The sequence below is a fragment of the Strongylocentrotus purpuratus genome, unplaced genomic scaffold (genome assembly GCF_000002235.5).
Source record: "Strongylocentrotus purpuratus isolate Spur 01 unplaced genomic scaffold, Spur_5.0 spur5_scaffold_8, whole genome shotgun sequence".
Classification (NCBI taxonomy): domain Eukaryota; kingdom Metazoa; phylum Echinodermata; class Echinoidea; order Camarodonta; family Strongylocentrotidae; genus Strongylocentrotus; species Strongylocentrotus purpuratus.
The window spans coordinates 28,791,246-28,811,792 of record NW_022145614.1 but is presented as its reverse complement, the minus strand read 5'-3'; the positions used below and the strand labels follow the sequence as shown (position 1 = coordinate 28,811,792).

At 39.2% G+C, this 20,547-nt stretch overlaps 2 protein-coding genes across 2 annotated transcripts; both read left to right on the top strand.

Moving 5' to 3' along the window:
• The first annotated feature begins 790 nt into the window (after nt 1-790).
• LOC578573 (UDP-glucuronosyltransferase 1-2) lies at nt 791-8,515 on the top strand. Its single transcript, XM_030976072.1, has 6 exons — nt 791-822; nt 1,903-2,806; nt 3,607-3,663; nt 5,745-5,907; nt 6,685-6,904; nt 7,395-8,515. Exons 2-6 carry the CDS (start codon nt 1,952-1,954, stop codon nt 7,666-7,668), a joined length of 1,569 nt encoding a protein of 522 aa, XP_030831932.1. The 5' UTR covers nt 791-822; nt 1,903-1,951; the 3' UTR covers nt 7,669-8,515.
• A 1,291-nt stretch (nt 8,516-9,806) lies between these two features.
• Nucleotides 9,807-19,262, top strand: LOC578628 (UDP-glucuronosyltransferase 1-8). The gene is made up of 6 exons (XM_011679572.2): nt 9,807-10,035; nt 12,841-13,771; nt 14,473-14,529; nt 15,102-15,270; nt 16,248-16,467; nt 17,159-19,262. The coding sequence occupies exons 2-6, from the start codon at nt 12,911-12,913 to the stop codon at nt 17,430-17,432; spliced, it is 1,581 nt and encodes a 526-aa protein (XP_011677874.2). The 5' UTR covers nt 9,807-10,035; nt 12,841-12,910; the 3' UTR covers nt 17,433-19,262.
• The last annotated feature ends 1,285 nt before the right edge of the window (nt 19,263-20,547 follow it).

The window sequence follows — 20,547 nt, the reverse complement described above, 5'->3', positions numbered from 1 at the left end:
TATCATTTATAACACGCCTTTTCATAGATACAAAGCGCATAAAACAGAAACACTGGCAAAGAAAGAAAGAGAATATTATTACCCAAAGCTTACATTTATTACAAACAAAGAGGAATATTAAGAGAATTTTTTTTGAGAAAGGTTTCGTTTTCAGATCTTGAAAGCTGTGAGAGTATGTCAATTCTTTAATACAGGAGATGAGGAGATCCAGGTTTTTTTTTGGGGGGGGGGGGGGGAGGGGCAATAACAGAGTGGTTCATCGTATTTCGTTTCTCTCACTGCTCACACAATCCATTTCATAACGCTATACGAGGACTACAATAGAGTTGATATCTCAACCCCTATTCAAAGTTCAAATTTTGATTCTCAAACAAATAAGCAAATACACATGTATTGTGACCAGTCTATAATGTCTATATGACTGTATGCGAAACCGTAAAGGGTTGCATTGCAGGTAGGCCTACATGTATATACATCTAACGTCTTTTGTACACGATTGCTTCGACGATTCTTTCGTATGGTCACAATGCGCTGTGCGTTCTTTAGTTCTATCCCATCTTTATTATTGTAATGGGCTTCTCTCAACCATTCCCTCGACTCAATCGGATCGTATGCAACAGCTACAAAATTGGCAGCTCAATTGATATATCAGGTTTCTAGGGACCATCCATCTCAGCCACTATTGAGCTCATTACACTGGCTTCCTTTGAAACAAGAATAATTTTTAAATTACTCTTGTTTGTCTACAAAATACTCAATAATCAAGCTCCATTTAGATACATGTTTGTATTTATATAGGCCTACACCTACCAGGGCATAGAGGTAAGCAAGTGATTCTCTCCGTCTCACATATTCAGTTACTCGCACATTAGCTGATGATCTGCGTCAAAATACTGGAATGATCTACCACTTAGAATTAGTCTTCATCAGTATATCACCTTCAGAAAGGCCTTGAAAACACATCATTTTTGCAGTTTGTAGTTGTAAGATTGTTTTTCTTATTACATGCATTTATGTAATTGTAAGCTAATTCACTGTAAGCGCTTTGTGCCTGATGGGAAAAGCGCGGTATAAGTAATAATTATGATGATAATAATAATAATACTAATAATAGTATCGCAGACAAAGCTCTGAATTTCTTAAGCAATACATCGGATGCGAAAAGGGCGAAAAGTCACAAATACAGTGTATTTATGTTTAGACGCAGGATTATCATGGACAAGAAGTGGACTCGTTGGGTTCGATAGAAAGTCGATTTGAACAGCACAAGGGGTGCGTGCAACATCATAAACACGACAATTGACAATATTTCATTATGATTTAGAAATAATTAGATAGGATTCATCAGCGTGCAAAAGGCTCGTGAGACATTCTCTTTTTTTTTAGTTGAAGTAAATGATCATGCCCTAAACAAATTACTCTTTTAAAACATTTTTTTTAGGTGGAGCATTTTTTTTCCTGTCCATATCGATTTGGAAATTCAACAATCCCATCGCGTCTAACCCACAAAAGATTAACCTCGACGAACTGAAATAAGTTCATCATAGTTACTATGCAAACAAAGCTAGTTGCCAGCCATCGCCATGTAAACACAATATATTTCCTGTTCCTAACTCTATATAACTACCCATTTCATGCGACCGTTTCCTTTACAGTCTATAGAGAGGATGGTTTAATATAGACATGCTATCTTTATCACGCGCAATAGTTCGTTACATAGTCATATCACACATTCGTTTTCCCGGCTTCTACCACAGCGACACGTCACTGTAAGTTAGTAAACCCATACTTTATCTCATATTGAAGTTCAAATAATATTGGCTACTAAATAATTGCTTCTTAACGACAAATAAAAAGGAAATTATTATATTCAAAATTTCCATTCACATTTCCAATTTGCAGTGACTAGGGCTTCGACTCGCTTCTCAAGCGAAATTCAACCTTTGACACGATGAGACGTTTTCTGTGTTTCGTTTTGTCCTCCATGATCTTCGCCATCGATGTCATACCTTTGACTAGTGGTGCCGATATTCTTGTCTCCGTGTTAAGTCCGATGCCAAGTAGCCATGCCAAAGGTATATCGGCCATCACAGGAGCACTGACCCGTCGCGGCCACAATGTGACAATCCTCACCAGCTCTTCTGCAGGAACAAAAGGCTTCCAGAGGAACACCTACAACAGGGCTGTCCAGTACAAGTTCGTCGATACCCCAGGTGCCAAGGACCCACTTTCTGTTGAAGCTCTGTTCGATAGTAGACTGGTAAAGCAATTTACACAAGTAGTGAATGAACTCGCGGTGTTCAGACGTAGCTGCCAGTGCTTTTTCGAAGACACTGCAGCGCTCTCTCTGCTCGAGAAATCTCACTTTGATATCATCATCGCGGACGCATTTGATGGGTGTGACGCGATACTTAGTAGCTACCTCGAGATACCGTACATTGCGGTGACGACTGGAGTGAGATATCCTTTCTTCCACGAGCGTTTGTATGGAATCCCGTTCCCGTCATCTTACGTTCCCATGGGTTTGCTATCTCTGTCAGACAGGATGGCTTTTCTCGTGCGCGTTGCCAGCTTCATGGAGCATCACGTCATCATGAGCAGTCTCGAATGGATCCACTTCGGGGCTTTAAACGAGGTTAAAGACAAACATGGTATCGCTCCAGGACGAAGCATCCCGGATCTGATAGGTGGAGCAGAGTTGTGGTTGTGCATGACGAATTTTGCTTTGGATTTCCCTCGCCCTACCGCTCCTAATTGGGTGGCTATTGGAAACATCGCGGACACCCCTGCGAAGCCATTGCAGAAGGTAATTATGGCATGAATAAATGGAATGTGGAAACCGTGTCAAGTTGAAGCGTTTGAGCGTGTTGCTGTTTGTGATACTGAAATTAAAAAAATAATATTGTTAAACTCTTTAATTAATTATTGAAAGAGTGAGAGGAAGGACAAAGAGATTATGGATGAAGCTTGTCGCTATGAAAGCTCCTTATAGGTTACTCATTAATCTAAAAATGAATGTCATATGACTATTGTAGGACAATTATCTCCTGTACTGCTACCCCCGGACAACCTCGAGAATCAATAACCGTGCATGACTCCTTTGTATTAGTTTTCAAGTTTCAAGTTTATTTTATTTCACAAAAATAACATAATTGAACATAATGAACAATGGTAATTATTATAAATAAACATACAATATAGAAAGCATAATGTACATGATAATAGTTATTACAGAGAATACAATCATATAAATCAATCAATAAAGTGGGGGATCTACTACAAAAGCAAAGCTTGTATTATGTAGGTCCTGGTTCATAGGTTTGTGTATGAATAAGGGTATTTGAATTAACATATTTACAAAAGCATATATGATTACACGAGGGTTATCTTGACAGTGACCATTTACGTTTAATTGTTAACATTTACGTCAAGTACCATCACTGTTCGTGTTTTACGATGGTATTTCAATGAAATGTAGGGTCTCGTAACCCAATATTTCGTAAATCAGATAGACAAATGTTTTCATATAGCTTTTAATCAGACACGTTATTATTTTGTGAATACTCTCTATCTTATTTCGCTATATCATATTCTCTTTTATCGCAGGACTACGCAAGCTTCATTGAGGGGTCGGGTGAACATGGTTTCATCATATTTTCATTGGTTAGTAGATTTTCTTGCTACTGTACATTAGATTAGTATATGTATATATACAACATGAATTCCACATTGACTTTGTTGGTCTACGGCTGTCATACAACCTACAGCAGATTACTCTTATGATCTCCGGCGGAGAATGTCATGGGGAAATGTTTTATTCAAATTATCTTTGTTTGTAGAGGGATTTTAATTTCTGAATAATTTAGGATGTTCAGACCCGTATTCGGACACCTACCCCCTGGACGTCCACCCCGGATAACCACCCCCAGTCAACTACCCCCTAGGTCAATTACCCCCGGATATCTACCCCCTGGACAACTACCCCCGGAAAACTACCCCCTAGGATAGTTGTCCGGAGGCAACCACCCTCTAGGACGACTACCCTCCAGGACAAATCTCACCGGATAACTACCCCCAGACAACGACCCCCCAGACAATTCCCCCCGGACAACTATCCTAGGGGTAGTTGTCTGGGGGTTAGTTGTCCAGTGGATAGATTTCCGGGGTTAGTTTTCCTATTGGGTAGTTGTCCGGGGTTACTTGTCCGGGAGTACTTTTCCTAGGGGGTAGTTTGTTGAGTATAGTTGTCCGGGGGTAGTTGTCACAGGGGGTAGTCGTCCTAGTGGGTGGTTGTCCTAGGGGGTAGTTGACTGGGCGTGGTTATCCGGGGGTAGATGTCCAGGGGATAGGTTTCCTAGAAGCGTTTGGACCACCGACATGTAGATTTTCTATTGCCGAGTTGCCTATAGGACGCCTACGGAAGCGTTAAAGTGCCATTCTACTTGACGACATGACGAGATATTTCATCTTGTCAAGTCGACTTAATATCCATATCATGTCGACATGTAAAGATATTTAACCTACCATGTCGACTTATCAACTTTTATTAGTCGACATGGCGAAATAAATTATCTTGCCAAGTCGACTTCACAAAAAGTTCATGTCGTCATGGCGACATAAGTTATCTTACCAAGTCGACTTCTAAAAAAATACATGTCGTCATGGCGACATATATTATCTTACCAAGTCGACTACCCAAAAAGTAATGTCGACATGGCGAAATAAATTATCTTGCAAAGTCGACTTCACAAAAAAGTTCATCTCGTAATAGCGACATAAATTATCTCACCAAGTCGACTTCCCAAAAAGTATATGTCGTCATGGCGAGATATGTAGTGTGACGACTATTTCATGCAGCGCGCGTATATGGCAAGCCCTTTGTGTAAAAACCAGATAAACTCTGTTTTTCTCAGATAAACTCTGTTTTTCTCAGATAAACTCAGTTTATCAACAGTTAAACACAGTTTATCAGAAAATAATAATAATAATAATAATACATTACATTTATAATGCGCTTAATACAATGTTTCTAAGTTGATAAACTGAGTTTTTCTGATAAACTCAGTTTATCAACTGATAAACTCTGTTTATCTGTTGATTAACTGAGTTTATCATTGATAAACACAGTTTTTCTGATAAATTGAGTTTATCTGAGAAAAACTGAGTTTATCTGAGAAAAACAGAGTTCATCTGGTTTTTACACAAAGGGCTTGCCATATACGCGCGCTGCATGAAATAGTCGTCACACTACATATCTCGCCATGACGACATATACTTTTTGGGAAGTCGACTTGGTGAGATAATTTATGTCGCTATTACGAGATGAAATTTGTTGTGAAGTCGACTTGGCAAGATAATTTATGTCGCCATGTCGACATTACTTTTTGGGTAGTCGACTTGGTAAGATAATATATGTCGCCATGACCACATGAATTTTTTGTGAAGTCGACTTGGCAAGATAATTTATTTCGCCATGTCGACTAATAAAAGTTGATAAGTCGACATGGTAGGTTAAATATCTTTACATGTCGACATGATATGGATATTAAGTCGACTTGACAAGATGAAATATCTCGTCATGTCGTCAAGTAGAATGGCACTTTAACGCTTCCGTAGACGCCTATAATTATGTGAAAGAATATATTCACACTTTGTTATGTCACAGAACACAATCCATGTAAAACAGTAACTAACTGCATAAAGGAGAAAATAACAAAGTTATATTTGTATGAAAATATATGTAGGGCATCCAAGTTACTGAGCTACCTAAAGAGATGGCAGAGGCCTTTGCAAGAGTCTTAAGTGAGCTACCACAAAGAGTCATCTGGCGGTATACTGGGACACGCCCTCGTTACCTTGGTAACAACACAATGCTGGTAGACTGGATGCCACAAAATGATCTACTTGGTACGTCCGGCTTTATTTCATACCTTCTTTGCTGGCAGTTACGCACAAGCTGAACGGATCTAGATGTTTTAGTTAGATGCATCCTCCCGTACATGATAACAATAATAATATCGGATATTTATATAGCGCACATATCCACCATGCAAGGTGCTCAAGGCGCTCCAATATTACCCGGCTCTGCTAGGCTGCCGATTTCGATGCTCACAGCATTTTAAGGAATTCCTTCCTACCAGTATCTATTTAACACCTGGGTGGAAAGTGGTAATTTAGATTAATGTCTTGCCAAAGGACACCATAGTGCCGCGGCGGGACTCGAACCGCGGACCCATGCTCCACAGTTCGACGACGTATCCACTAGACCACATCACGTCAACGTAGGGGGACACGATTGCAAAGACTTTCGAGAAACCACCACAAGGGCGATTTGAATATCCTAGGGTATTGTCTATAGAAATGATGTTCAGATTCCGCAGTAGGTCGTTGTAATGTCCGCAAATTTCAAAGGATGACATCATGGCTCAAGCTGAAACTGCGTTAGGTTGGTTTATTGTTTTTTAAAGTCTCGCGATCGTGTTAATATGGACTTTTAGATTTGCACGACGAGAACGTGGACTGCGACGTGTGGCATCTTTTTGAGGCAATGTGGCGTCCTTTTAAGGCACTGCCGGGCATGCACTTCCAGTGCCTTAAAAGGACGTCACATTACCTCAAAAGGGTGTCACACGTGGCAGTCCACGTTCTCGTCGTGCAAATCTAAAAGTCCCTATTGTCATACAGGTCACCCGAAAGCCCGACTCTTCATAACCCATGGGGGTCTCAACGGCATCACCGAGGCAGTCTACTACGCCGTCCCCATGGTAGTCATGCCGATCTTTGCTGAGCAGCATTCAAACGCTGTTAAGGTCGAGGTCAAAGGAATGGGAAGACGGCTTCAGAAGAACTCAATATCTTATGATTCGGTCAAGATGGCGGTTATGGACGTTCTTCTCAATCAAAGGTAATGGTAATAATTATGTAAAATTAAAACCATCTGATTATATCTTATCCCTTGTTTAGGATCCCTTATTCTTTCCAATGGTCTCTTAGTGTAAAAAGTACTTCACCATTTTCGGTGATTTTACACAAACTTTGACTTTAATTATGTATATAGTCCTATTAGAAAATAAAGATGGTCAAATTTCACCGGTTATCCGGTCAAGTTGCACATTGTTTCTGAAGCATTTGGTTCTTTGGGCCTTCGGTCAACTGGCATACCCTCAGATGCAGTGATGAGTAATTTTACTATGCGAGTTTAATGTGATATGCAAAAACTTTACAGAGTGTGAGCACATCATCTAAGAGTCCTTGTATTGGAACTCCTTTAAGACGTGAATGAAACTGATATGAAAAGAACTTTCCTGCTTTCTCTATATAACACTGGTTCTGTCAGTGAAAAACTGCTTGATCTTCTCTTTTATCCACTAAATTTGTTTTCCTTTAATCTCCAGCTACAGAGAAAATGTCCAGCGAATCTCAGGAATCTACAGAGATATCCAGTCCAAACCGGATGAAACTGTGGTCTACTGGGTGGAACACATTCTCGAATTTGGTGGGTCACACCTGAGATCTAGAGCCTTGGAACTCAGCTTCATCCAGCTTCATTCGATCGACGTTCTCGCTTTCATCGTCGGGATCATAGCTGTCATCGTTTTCCTTCTCTGTGCTTGTTGTAAACGGTGTATATCATGCTGCTCGAAAAGCAAGAAAACAAAACTTGAGTGATATTATGAATTTGACCATAATTATTTCTGTGCCATTATGGCTAGCTAAACAAATTCCTCTGCGAAGTAGAAATGTAAACTTTGCTGTTGATTACGGAAGTTTGCCATATACATGCAAAGAAAATGCATATAAACAATCATTCCTTTTAAAGACTCCAATGGATAATAATAGTGTTGAGATCTGAATGTGCAAATTCGAGAATAAATTCAACATAAATGTGAACAAAGTGAAGAGAACTTGTGAAGATTAATTACGTAGTCATTTTACACTAACGAGATTTTGTAAAGGCATAGGTAAGCACTTTAGGGTGGACTGCATAACATGTATGCATTATGTTAAGTATATCGAGTTATGATAATGACCTGAGCCCCGATGCTCAAAACTTACCATTGATGGTTACTACCATGGAAACCTTGCTTTTGAGAGGCTGTTGAGCCCTGTAAACATGGTAGTTGCCAATTTGCCATTAACGACATACAAAATTACCATCAATGGTAAGTTTTGAGCAACGGGGCCCAGGTCATTAAAATAGGGAGATTCGGACACGACAACATGATTTAGCATTAGGAGATCTACCGAGAGAGAATTTACAGTTTTAAAACTTTATACTCTTTATAGAATAAGAGAAATAATCACCATCAACCCGATATTCATGCTTTCAATTTGACCTGGAAGTCAAACATTTCGGATGAAAGTTTGGGGTTGCTATAACTTTTCACTGAATAGAGAGAGATAAAAGCTCTCATTTTCACAACATATTTCCCATGTTCATAGGCAAATTCCCGGAAGCTTTCGAAAAAGGACATCTCTCCGATTTTGATACATGAAAAATGACGTTCTTTGATAATTTTTTTTTTTTTTAAATAAAAAGATCACACACCAAAAAAATATCATTTTTTTTACTTAAAATTGTTAATTAATCTTAAATCCGTTGAAGTATCTAAATGTAGATAATTTGATTTTCTTTCATATGAAAACATTTATGGTGATTCAAGGTTTTCTTATTTACAAAATACTATTTTTCGTAAAACGGGACACTTTTTGGGACGCCCCCTACGATTTAGGGGTGACAACTACAAATAAAAAAAACAACACTGAAATATTGTGTATTATGAAACAATCTCTCGACTAAACAAGGTGTCCTTAGTTTGTGTGGTAGTAGCAGGCAAACGTACCCCTCTTTTCTTACTTTGACCCTCCGCTTATTATACAGGCGGAAGTCAAACAAATCTCTGACAAACAACAATTTTAAAGAATAAAGAACAACAACAGCAGCAACAGTAAACATATCCTTCCACTTTGCAAAGCCATTTTCAGCCCCATATCCTATATGACCATAATGACTTCCTTCTTTCAACGATCCGAAAGTGCATGTGTTGACCGACTTCGTTTGTCATTTACAAATGTTTTTACCATTGAAATTCAATAAAATTCAATTGTTAATTTTCACGATTTTTCCCATAATTTGCAGGGCTGCAGCCCCTCGGCCCCCTGGATCCGTCATGGTGACGGCCTCTGTTTTTGTGATTAAATGTTATTATCTAGTCCTCCCCACAACCCCCTCGATTAACCGGATACACCTCTCCATCAAACCTACCAACGGATAGCGATAACAATATCATTTCATTAATAAAGCGCCTTTTTCAAAGTGCATAAAAACAGAAACGCTTACAAAGAAGGAAAAAAGAACATTATCATTCGAAGTTTACATTTATTACAAACAAAGAGAAAGATGAAGAGAAATTTATTAGAAAAGATGTGTATTCAGACACTCCTTGAAAACTGTGAGAGAATGGCAGTTCTTTAATACAGGGGGGTATTCATATTTTGATCCTCTCGGCTCACGCAATCCATTTGATATACCGTAACCCGACACGAGGAGTACAATAGAGTTGATATCTCAACCCCCTAAACAATTTCGTGGCCTCGTGGAGTTAAAAGTTCAAATATTGATTATTAAATAAATATGTATTGCGACCAGTTTAATGTCTATAGCTGAACAGGGTTGCTTGCACGCACATGTACATCAAACGTCTTTTGTACACGATTGTTTGGAGGGTTTTGCAATATGAATGGCAGAGCACAATTCAGCGTCAAGGGGGGGGGGGGGGGGAGGTGAGGGCAGTATTATTGTGTATCCCACGCGCCATTAATAATTGATTGGTCCCTCTCACGCAATACATCGGATTTGAAAAGTGCAAAAGGTCGATGTTGTATGAGTGGACAAAGATTGTGGTTTTAGTCCCATGTATGGACGAGAAGCGCACCCGTTAGGAGTACAAAGCAAGTTGATTTAACCCACAGCACCAAGGCCAAGGGTACATGCAACATCATGAAACAAGTACACCACGAAGGCTTCGTGTAAATGTAAGTTAAATCGTACTACTAGGTCTCCTTTGATTATCTTTGTTGCTTGGGTCTAAACCCATGTTATTCTTTACATCATACTGAAAACGATTGCAAAGATTTTAACGAGATCAACTCGACTGCAATTCCAATGTCGTATTGCAGGCATTTTGCATACAAAACTCATATTTGGACTTTGGAGTGTGTGTTACATGTAATTTGTATGTTTTACGCATTTCGAACGGTGACGTATATATATATATATATACATACATATTTATATTTATATAGCGCCATTTATACATAAACATGCTCAGAGCGCATATTGGAAGTGCTTTAGGTTGCCTTCGAAGGTCTTTTAGGCCAAATAAAAAAATAACGTGTTTCTGGTCCGGACATTTTTTTTGTAAATGAGGAGGCAGGTCATTACTATTTACTATTTTGCCTTTTTTTCCCCCCAAGATGACTGCCATGCTAATTTATAGCTGGCCGAGTCTCTTTATTCACAGATATTGCGTTAAGCGAGTATAACTGATGCAATGTATGACAAAATAAATGATTTGCATTACCTTAGAAGCTATTTAAACAAAATGTTACACACAAAGCACTAGTTTCCAGGGGCGGCGATCCCGGGGGGGGGGACGTCCCCCCTCAATTTTATTGCCCCCTTCAAAATTTGAAAAAGTGCCCCAAAAATGTATAGCAAATACTGACCAAAGACCAAGAGTGCAGCGTTTAGACAAATAAAAACGCAAAAATCTTCTCACTCGGTAGCTACGATCCCTTGCATAATATCCTTCAAAATTTACAAGTAAATACCCAGAAAATTGAAGTGTGAAAAAAGTATATTGCTTGTTGTTATACTATTATTTTGCTAAGGAATGTAATTTTCTAATACAACAAAACTTGTGAGGGGTTAGTCACTTCCGTCACCTTTACTCCTCTCATTCACTATGCTCCCTCACACTTGCGTACTGATGGGGAGGGGGGGGGGGGGGCTTTGGGAGCAGTTCCCCCAAAATGAAATTCAATCGTGGTTTATTTCTAATTCGATACCAGTGATTTACAAATGATGTTGAAATGACATGATTTTCCCTGAGCTTCCGGGGGCTCTGCCTCCTGGACCCCACCAATATTCCTTAGGTGGCCCCTGGATGCTCATCTGACCGTAATTAAATGCCTAAAACGCCTGAGCCTCCAGGGGCTCTGTCCCTGGACCCCACCAAGGGCCCTAATGCGGCCCCTGGATGCTCATCTGATCGTGATTTAATGCATGAAACCCCTGGCTTCTGGGGGCTCTGCCCCTGGACCCCACTCCCATAAGTGACCCGCATGCCAGTGTCACAAATAAGGTAAAAAGATATGCTCATCTGACCGTAATTAAAGCCTAAAACCCCTATCCTTCATGAGGCTCCGCCCCTTGACACCGCCGGGGCTTTGTCCCTGAACCCCACGCCAATGTACGCTACACTTTGCTTTGCGCTACCTGATCGCTACTAGTTTAGCCCCCCCCCCACCCCCACTTTGAAAAACGTTCCCAGGGCCAGCGTAAAATTTAAGAGTGGTGGTGATGTAGATTTTTTTTCTGCCCCCCTGTTTTTGTTCATTATGCCACTGCTCCCTCGTCCCTCGCATTTCGTCTCCCCCCCCCAGTCATGAAAAGAAATCGCCGCCCCTGCCAGTTACATACCATATTCTCTTCCAAATGGAATCACACAAATTGTTTTTTATAACAGTTTTGAGAGAAAATTAAAGAAATTCCACCTATTTTCTGATTTGTTAATCTTAAGCTGTAATTTTTGTTTCCAAAATTTGTTTATGGTTGTCTAAGCTTTCTCTTTTAAAATATTATTCTATGTGTTATTACATCTATTAATTTATTTTTTGGGGGGGGGGGGGGGGGGGGGGGGGGGGGGGGGTTACATATTCATGTAAGTAAATGTTTAAATATATTGCACTCATGATTTGCATCCGTGATGTATTTTTGATTTGTATTGAGTATATGCTTTTACTGGAAATAAATAAAATTGAAACTGATTTGATTTGAAATTGATTTAAAATTAATTTGAATTTATTTCCGTATAAAAAGAAGTACAATTACATAATATGTACACATACTTTAGGAGATAAACGGCTACATGTCCATCCGCCAGTGGCGGATCCGGAGGGGGGGGGGGGCCGGGCACGTGATTTTTACCTTTTTTGGGGGTTGAGCCCCCCCACTACCCCATCCCCCCCCCCCCCCACTGAGCGATTTTTCGACCGGCGCGATTTTCTAATTTTCGGGAGCAAAAAAGAAAAAAATAAAAATAAAAAATAGAGCTCACACCCCCCCCCCCCCCCCACCCCCGCTGAGCGACTTTTCGGCCAGCGCGATTTAAACATTTTTGGGAGCAAAAAAAAAAAAAAAGTTGGGCCCTCTCCCCTAAGAAATCCTGGATCATGCATGGTGGCGCTGTTCCCCCGAGGGGTTCCGGAAGAAATTCACTACACACAAATTATTAATTAAACGAAGAGACATATATTACAATTTAATTTAAACTACAAAAAGTAACACCCTTAGTACACCCTTAACATGAATTAAAACAACACCCTAAATTTACACAAAACACCCTAAAGTAGGCAAGCATCGGCAAAGAAAAAGAACAAGAAACCATCGGCTTTATATAAAACTTGGAATTAATTCATTTAGACTTGAACTTCAACTATGCATTGTTTATACTTATTGTAGATCAACATTACTTATGAATAGAAGTATTGGTACATTATAAATGAAAAGTACATCTTAATCACATGTTATTCACGACTGTTTTGTTTTACATACAGACTTTGGATTTGACGTAATTCCAACAAGAAGTGGTGGTGTCTTTTGAAGCGGAGATCAAGTTCTGACGTCATGGTAATTTTTAAGAGTTTTGTGTTGTCCTTGATGGTAATCACCATCGATGTCATAATTGTTACCAATGGGGCCGATATCCTTGTAGCTCTGTTCATGCCAGCGGCTTCTAGCCACACCAAAAGCATGTCCGCCATCGCAGGAGCGCTGACCAGACGCGGCCACAACGTGACAGTCCTCACCAGCTCATTCGCAGAAACAAAAGGTTTTCAGAGGAACACCTACACCAGTGCCGTTCATTACAAGTTCAACGATGTCCCACAGGCCCTGGCCACTGAAAAAGTAATACTGAAGCTCGCATTTGAGACAAGCGTAATTGATAAACTGACGGCACTCGGGAAAGCGTTTTCCTTAATGAGAAGCAGCTGTGAGAGCTTTTTTGAGGACTATGAAATGCTCGCTCTGCTTAAAAAATCGAGGTTTGATATTATCATCGGTGACTCGTTTGATGCTTGTGACGCTTTGCTCAGTAATTTTCTTGGGGTACCAAACATTGCAGTGACGACCTCGGCAAGGTATCCATTCTTTAATGAACACCTGTATGGAATTCCATCCCCGTCTTCGTACGTTCCTTTTGGCCTCTTCCCCCTATCAGACAGAATGTCCTTTTTCGAGAGAATTTCTAGCTTCCTCGAACATCATGTTGCTATTAATCTCATGGGGATGATTCATTTCAGGGCTTTAAACAAGGTTAAAGACAAGCATGGTATCGCTCCAGGTCGAAGCATCCCAGATCTTATAGGTGGAGCAGAGTTGTGGATGAGCATGTCGCACTTAGCCTTTGACTACCCTCACCCCACCGCTCCTAATTGGGTGGCTATCGGAAGTATTGCCGATGCTCCAGCGAAGCCATTGGAAAAGGTAAATATTACAGAACGGATTCAAAGTAGAGATTCATGAAAATTACAAGTATGATCAATAGAAACCAGTAGCTTGCGGATGACAATCGTTATAGGTTTTTTTTTTAAAAGTCTACTGCGTATCGGAAAAGTAAGGCACCTCTAAGGATTACACGAGCGCTCCGCCAGAAAATGTAGCGATGTTTGATGACGTCACATTAGGACAAAAGAAAATCATCAACTTCTTTGACCATGTTGAATGAAACGTTTAGATTTCTACAAAACTTTGGTGGCATTCATCCCCGCACTGCCACTGGTGAAGGTGTTGACGAAACATTGACAGTACTGAGAGTTTCTCGTATGAGATCCAACTTGTAAGGATAATTGCGGTATATTCAGTTGTTATTAAGAATGAAAGCACCAATATGGCCCTCACACATCAGCAGCAGACAGTTGATTTTCAAAGCTTCGATATTCTTATTATATCAGCAATGCAATTAATTATGATGTTATTGCAATTGGGAAAGAAACACAAAAAAAAAGTCTTTTGAACAACATTCGTCTTCAATTTCAATTAACAAAAAAATCATTTGACGTTCACATAAATGTGCATTTTCATTATGGTCATAAAATCAAGTTTCTCATTACATATGTTTTTAAATGTTTTTTAATGGCATCTATTCTGCCCTCCCTGTATCTTTTTTCTCTCTCTTTTTACTGAAGGAATTCAAAGCGTTTGTTGATGGATCGGGTGAACATGGCTTCATCGTATTCTCACTGGTAAGAACCGACGGTTGATTTGGTTGATTAGAATCTGACTGTCTGGCCATACAAAATACATTTTAAAGAGACCATTTTACTTTTGCCTTAAATTCCTGGTCTCTCACATTGTAGTTCGGTGCGAGACCATTAACAGGCACATGAGAGCCACTATACTGACTGGGTCCTCATATCTTTTTTAAAAATTATTTTAGTGGGGGTGATTTTTCAGTGCATATATTCTCTGGTAGAAAAGGTCCTCATATTTTGGGGTGCCCTTTTGATAGCTCCTGTAGCATGCACCCCCGGTACAGAACTCTGGCTCCCAGGTCCATGTCAACTAGCTCATTTGTAGAAATAATATATGCCAAAGCTGATGTATTTTCCTGAGTCTTCGAAGAGTTATGGCGAGCTTAGTCGTTGTCGAATCAAGGAGGAACGAGGTGTTCCTTGGTCGAACTTATTTAGCGTCCGTACTGACATGGCCAAGTGTGACAACTGATTAATATTTCAGAAGAAAAAAAATAATTGATATTTATAGTCGCCAAAGAAGCCGATGTGCTGATACAAGTGTATTTATATTTTAACCTCAGGGTACATACTTTACAGAGCTTCCTAAGGAAGAAATGGCAGAGGCCTTTGCGAGAGTCTTCAGTGAGCTTCCACAGAGAGTCATCTGGCGGTATACTGGGCCACATCCTCGTCACCTTGGTAACAACACCATGATTGTCGACTCCTGGTTGCCACAAAGTGACCTTGTTGGTATGTAGAGTTTTCTAGTATTCTTTTATTGTTATGTTAATGATTTATCTCACACAGTCAAGTTCAGAACCCCCAAATTGTATTCTCTTTAGTTATTCAAAGCAAGTTAATTATGAATCGGTTTTATCTCTTCCAAACGTAAAGTGAATGATATAGGCCCCCTAACACGAAGAGTTGCAGTCTATTGCCAATTTTAAGCAAGAATTGTGATTGTCTGCCTTTTGAACAACATATGCAGGCAACGATGATATTGATTGGCCATTGCAATTTTGCGGTAGATTGCAACTGTTTTTGTATCGGTGCCCTGCAAGTCCTCATTTGGGGTTTATATAATATTTTGATTAACATTCTTTTATCAGAGACATTGCCGTATCGCTCCTGCGGTCAATCAAATAAGAAATATTCTCCGTCATGGCTGTGGATATGATAATTTTTAAGTCTATTCCAGTACAACTATCCCTAGACAACCACTCTTGGACGTCAATGGGACATACCTGTAGATCCATCTACCCACGAGATCTACAATGTTGGTCACATAAACCCTCAACAGAAAAGGGCCTACATGATAGATATGTTTACCACAGCTAGACAAACCCCCCTAAGTCAATAGACGGGTTTACTAACATATTCAACTTTAACTCATAATTTTTAATCAAAGGTTGTTCTTGAAAACCTGAAATCTTGCCCGAGGCCTGTCGACATAACAACAAGTAATGTGTGCAGAATGGATTCCAAGTATTGTAGTTCATTCATTAATAACAGGTTAATGGAATAACTCGTCACTATAGGTCCCCAGAAAAGAAACATCCATATTTTTGAATATGTTAGTAAACCGGTCTAATCCAAAGATATCTTACCCCAGTCTTCAGAGGAATTCCACCAAGAGAGTTGTTTAGGAGTGACTTGCCGAAAGGGGCAGTCGTCCTAAGGTAAATGTCAAGATACACTATTATGTACTTTCATCGTGCCATTTTCAGGTCACCCGAAAGCCCGACTTCTGATCTATCATGGAGGACTTGCAGGAGTCATGGAAGCCATTTACCATGCCGTTCCCATGGTGATAATGCCGATTTTTGGCGAGCAGGAATCAAACGCCCTCAGAGTCGAGGTCAGGGGAATGGGAAAACGGCTTCAGAAGGACTCTCTATCGTACGAGATAATTAAGGCGGCGGTGACTGAAGTGATGGACAATCCAAGGTAACCCATTTAGTCCAGTTAAAAAAAGCGAATTTTAGAAGGGTAACCCAAAAATAATTTCAAAAGAATTTATTCCACTGCAGTGCTCCTCAAAATATATCCTCTAATAAACATTGAATACATATGAGAATGATTGTACTGTGTTCACTGACCTTAAAAATATTACTTTAAGTATATGTACTATTAAAGAACTTTTAACCATGGGGGAGGGGGGGGGGGCAAGTAGAGTTATCATATCATAAATGGTAGCCTGTATCCTACTGAATGTGTTAAAGGGCAAGTCCATTCCCAAAATAACTTACTTTAATTCAATAGAAGCAGAAGGAAATTAATGGCATTAAAATACATAAAGCAATTGATAAATAGTGAAGACATGACGTCACAAACTGATAACCAGATTGGCAATTTGTGTAGTGATTTCCATTGTTCCAGAGTTTTTCATACTTTTTCAAAAATTCATAACTTCCTTATTAGTTATCCGATTTTACTCAAATTTGTTTTGCTATGTTTCTCATGTTTTTATGCATCTATTAAAGCAAATTATTTTTGGAGTGGACTTAGTCTTTAAACATGGCACTTTACGTAAATCAAACTTATATGCTAAAATCCACCATCGGCAACAAGGTTAAACTTTCAATTATAATCGTCCGAAGCATGACAAATATTTATTTTTGGCGTCTTATATACCCAGTTACTCAGAAAATATCCGAAGGTCTTCGAGACTTTATGCAGACAGGCAGACTGAAACAGATGAAACCGTTGTCTTCTGGGTGGAACACATCCTCAAATTTGGAGGGTCACACTTGAGATCTAGAGCCTTGGAACTCAGCTTCATCCAGCTTCATTCGATCGACGTTCTCGCTTTCATCGTTGGGATCGCACTCGTCATCGTTTTACTTATGTATGCTTGTTGTAAACGATGTTTATCTTGCTGCTCGAAAAAAAGGAAATCAAAAGTAGAATAAATGTGTAGGTGTTATCTTTTTCTATATGCCCGTATGTGACAGACTTTAAACGGACGAAATACTTCAGCTGGCAGTATTGCAGAAAATATTGTAGCGGGTTAGCAAAAATGGTCTTTTCCCTAATTTTAGCACTGTAAACAAAACATAATGGTCTGTGGACGGGACTACTATATTTCACAGTTTCACGGAAGACACAGTTGGTGATTTAATCTTTCAAACAGTGGTAACATCACTCATGTAAATCCTAACCAATGCCCTAGAAGACAATAATTATTCTGCTAGTTTCCTCAGTAAATTACCTTTAAAATAGAAATCATTTATAATTGGGATACATCCATACTAATTATTTTCTGAGTGTTAATTCATGAAAACGTACATGTATTATGTAGTAAGATTCGAAAGTTGACTTTGTATGAATATTCATACCCGCGTAAGTTTAATAACCAATCAGCATGTTTTATATGCTTCACGTAATTAGACTACGCAGCCCCTGAGGGTATAAATGGGAGTGTCGAGCTGTCAATCTTACTCAGTTTCCACTCTCATTGGATTACCGATTTGACACCACGCCTCCGCATTGTTATCTACCCAGTTGTCTCAAATTTATAAGGTGAATTACCACAGACTTCAGTAAAAACATGAAGTTTGGGATAGAGAGGCTTTGGCCATTTGTCACGTGATGTCACCAGTGCCTTAAAATATGAGGCATTCTTTAGATTAAGATTAAGATTAAGATTTACAATGTAGGTTAAATTTAACTCTTAGTTTATTTATAGTGACACGACAATTTAAACTTGTTTAATATTTTATACCTGTACATACATGTAGATACCTAGTTAATGTATCTGTATATAGAGGACAACGGCAGTCAGTCCTTTACCTAATTTAGCAATGCCTTTGCTCCTATATGTAAATATAATTTAAGTAGTTGATCTAAAAACAATGTTGTGAATCACAAACTCTCTCTCCCCTCTCTTTCTCTCTTGACACTCAGGATTTGTACAGTTAGAAACCTTGAATAAATGATTACTTAAGAGTTTATTACAGCTAATAACAATGTGTGACAATTATCGATAGTGGACAGTCAAATGTAGGTTTAGCACTGAATTACAGACACCAAGGAACGAATTCTTAGATAAACCGGTTGTCTTTGGATTGAAGTGCGTTTAAAACTGATTAAATAATTCTGGAAGTTAGCGATAAGTATAGGAATTGAGAATTCGTAGATCTCATCGTAGAGACCTTGGTATTAAAATTCACATGGGTAGCCGACAAAGTGAGCTAGCATTTTAGACTATGGGTGGATAGACCCTTTAGTAAAAGAACCGTTGAGCAATGACTACGAAGGTATAGGTTATGCTGTTGACAATAAGAAGATAGGCATTTGAATATTTGGACTCAAACTTTGAATGGAGTGATTATTGGATGGCTGCTGGTCAGCCTGGATTGATCGTAAGTTGAAGAGGCTATGTGGTGTTTTGCCCGGAATAGAATCAATTTCTTATGTTTTTCGTAGAAAAGAAATGGTACAATTTGGAGTAGAATTCAGTTGCTAGAGATCTAATATTGTTACATCTTAAACCTGTCCCTAGAACTGTTTACATAATACAGCATACAATCCATACTTAAGCTAGCATCACTTAGGTAAATTATTTGTTGTTGGGAAAAAGTGACACTGCATCTGTCTGTAATGTACATTTAAACTCTTGTACTATTTGCATTGTATACATACTTGAATGTAATAACGTTGACATGAATTAGGCACGAAAGCCTCACTGTTAGTTGAAATCTATTAATAAAGTGTTACTTGTTGTTATTTGTTCACCTGAACAATTTAGGCCGACAGATTCGTTCTTACAGTAATACATGTCTGGTTACATATTAGTTACAGTAGTTAAGTGTGAATGGTGATTGGTACGTTTACATCTTCTTTAGATAGCGCAATTGAGAACTTCGAGAACGAAATCATTGTCTGGTTCTATTCAGACACTTATCCATGTCATTGTGCCTTTAGATTGCTCGCTACCCTATAGGAGGAATATGACAGAGGACATGAGAGAAAGCGCCCCAAGTTAAAAGTGGAAATAATGTGTTTGATTGACTGCGTGTACAGGACACGAAAGTGCTCTGTCACATGTTTTCAGTATGTCGTGCAGATCGTTAGAGAATTTGAACTGTACAAGTCCAGTACGAATCTTAGGATTAAATCATGTTTACAGAGTACTGATAGAGAATAATTCAGATCTTAAGATGATGATTTAACTCACCTCAATGGAGAAATACTAGCTATTTGAAGTGATGAACGGAGTGGAGATGAGCCAGGCTGCTCGTGGCATTGATTGAATCGAGCGCAAATGTATACGAGAGCCCAGGGTTCAGGTCAAAGTTTGACCATCGAGTGCGTTGTGTTGTGTTGAATTTAAAGAGGTGCGTATGAGCCAATGAGAAGGCTGTGATTTGTGAATAATTACGTCATTTAATTATCGTTTATTGTGTGATCTAGCAGGTCTGGTACGGTATTTTATCCCTTTACACCGTTCAGTTGTAAAGAGAAGAGAATCTAGCGCTCTTAATTAAGACTAGATGGTAGCAGCTTACCGTGTTGAGAATATTTACTTGATTTTGGTGGCAAAGTGATATGCGACCCCCTTTCTCTCTCTGAAATTACACCCCCTCTTCCTCTCGTACCCCCTTCCATCCACATCTCCTCCCTCTTATATTTATTCTTCCTCTTCGGTTATCAACCACCCTTAATCCCCCTATTCTGCCACAATATCTAGAAAGCGCGATTGGGAGAATGGTAAAAAATATGGCGTAATTATTGTATCTGCTTTGGGTGCGTTGATATCAGATAAGGAAGAATAAATATAAGAGGGAGGAGATGTGGATGGAAGGGGTACGAGAGGAAGAGGGGGTGTAATTTCAGCGATAGAAAGGGGGTCGCATATCATTATGAGTTTGATTGTGATTTTGTTTTTAACGAAATCTACATTTTATTTCCTTCGTCTTACCTTTAAAAAAATGATTTACATCGGTTTATTCATTTCTAGCTATATTTTAATGCTCATATCAAATACAAAAATTACTGGAATAAGATTGCTAATACTTTCAAGCA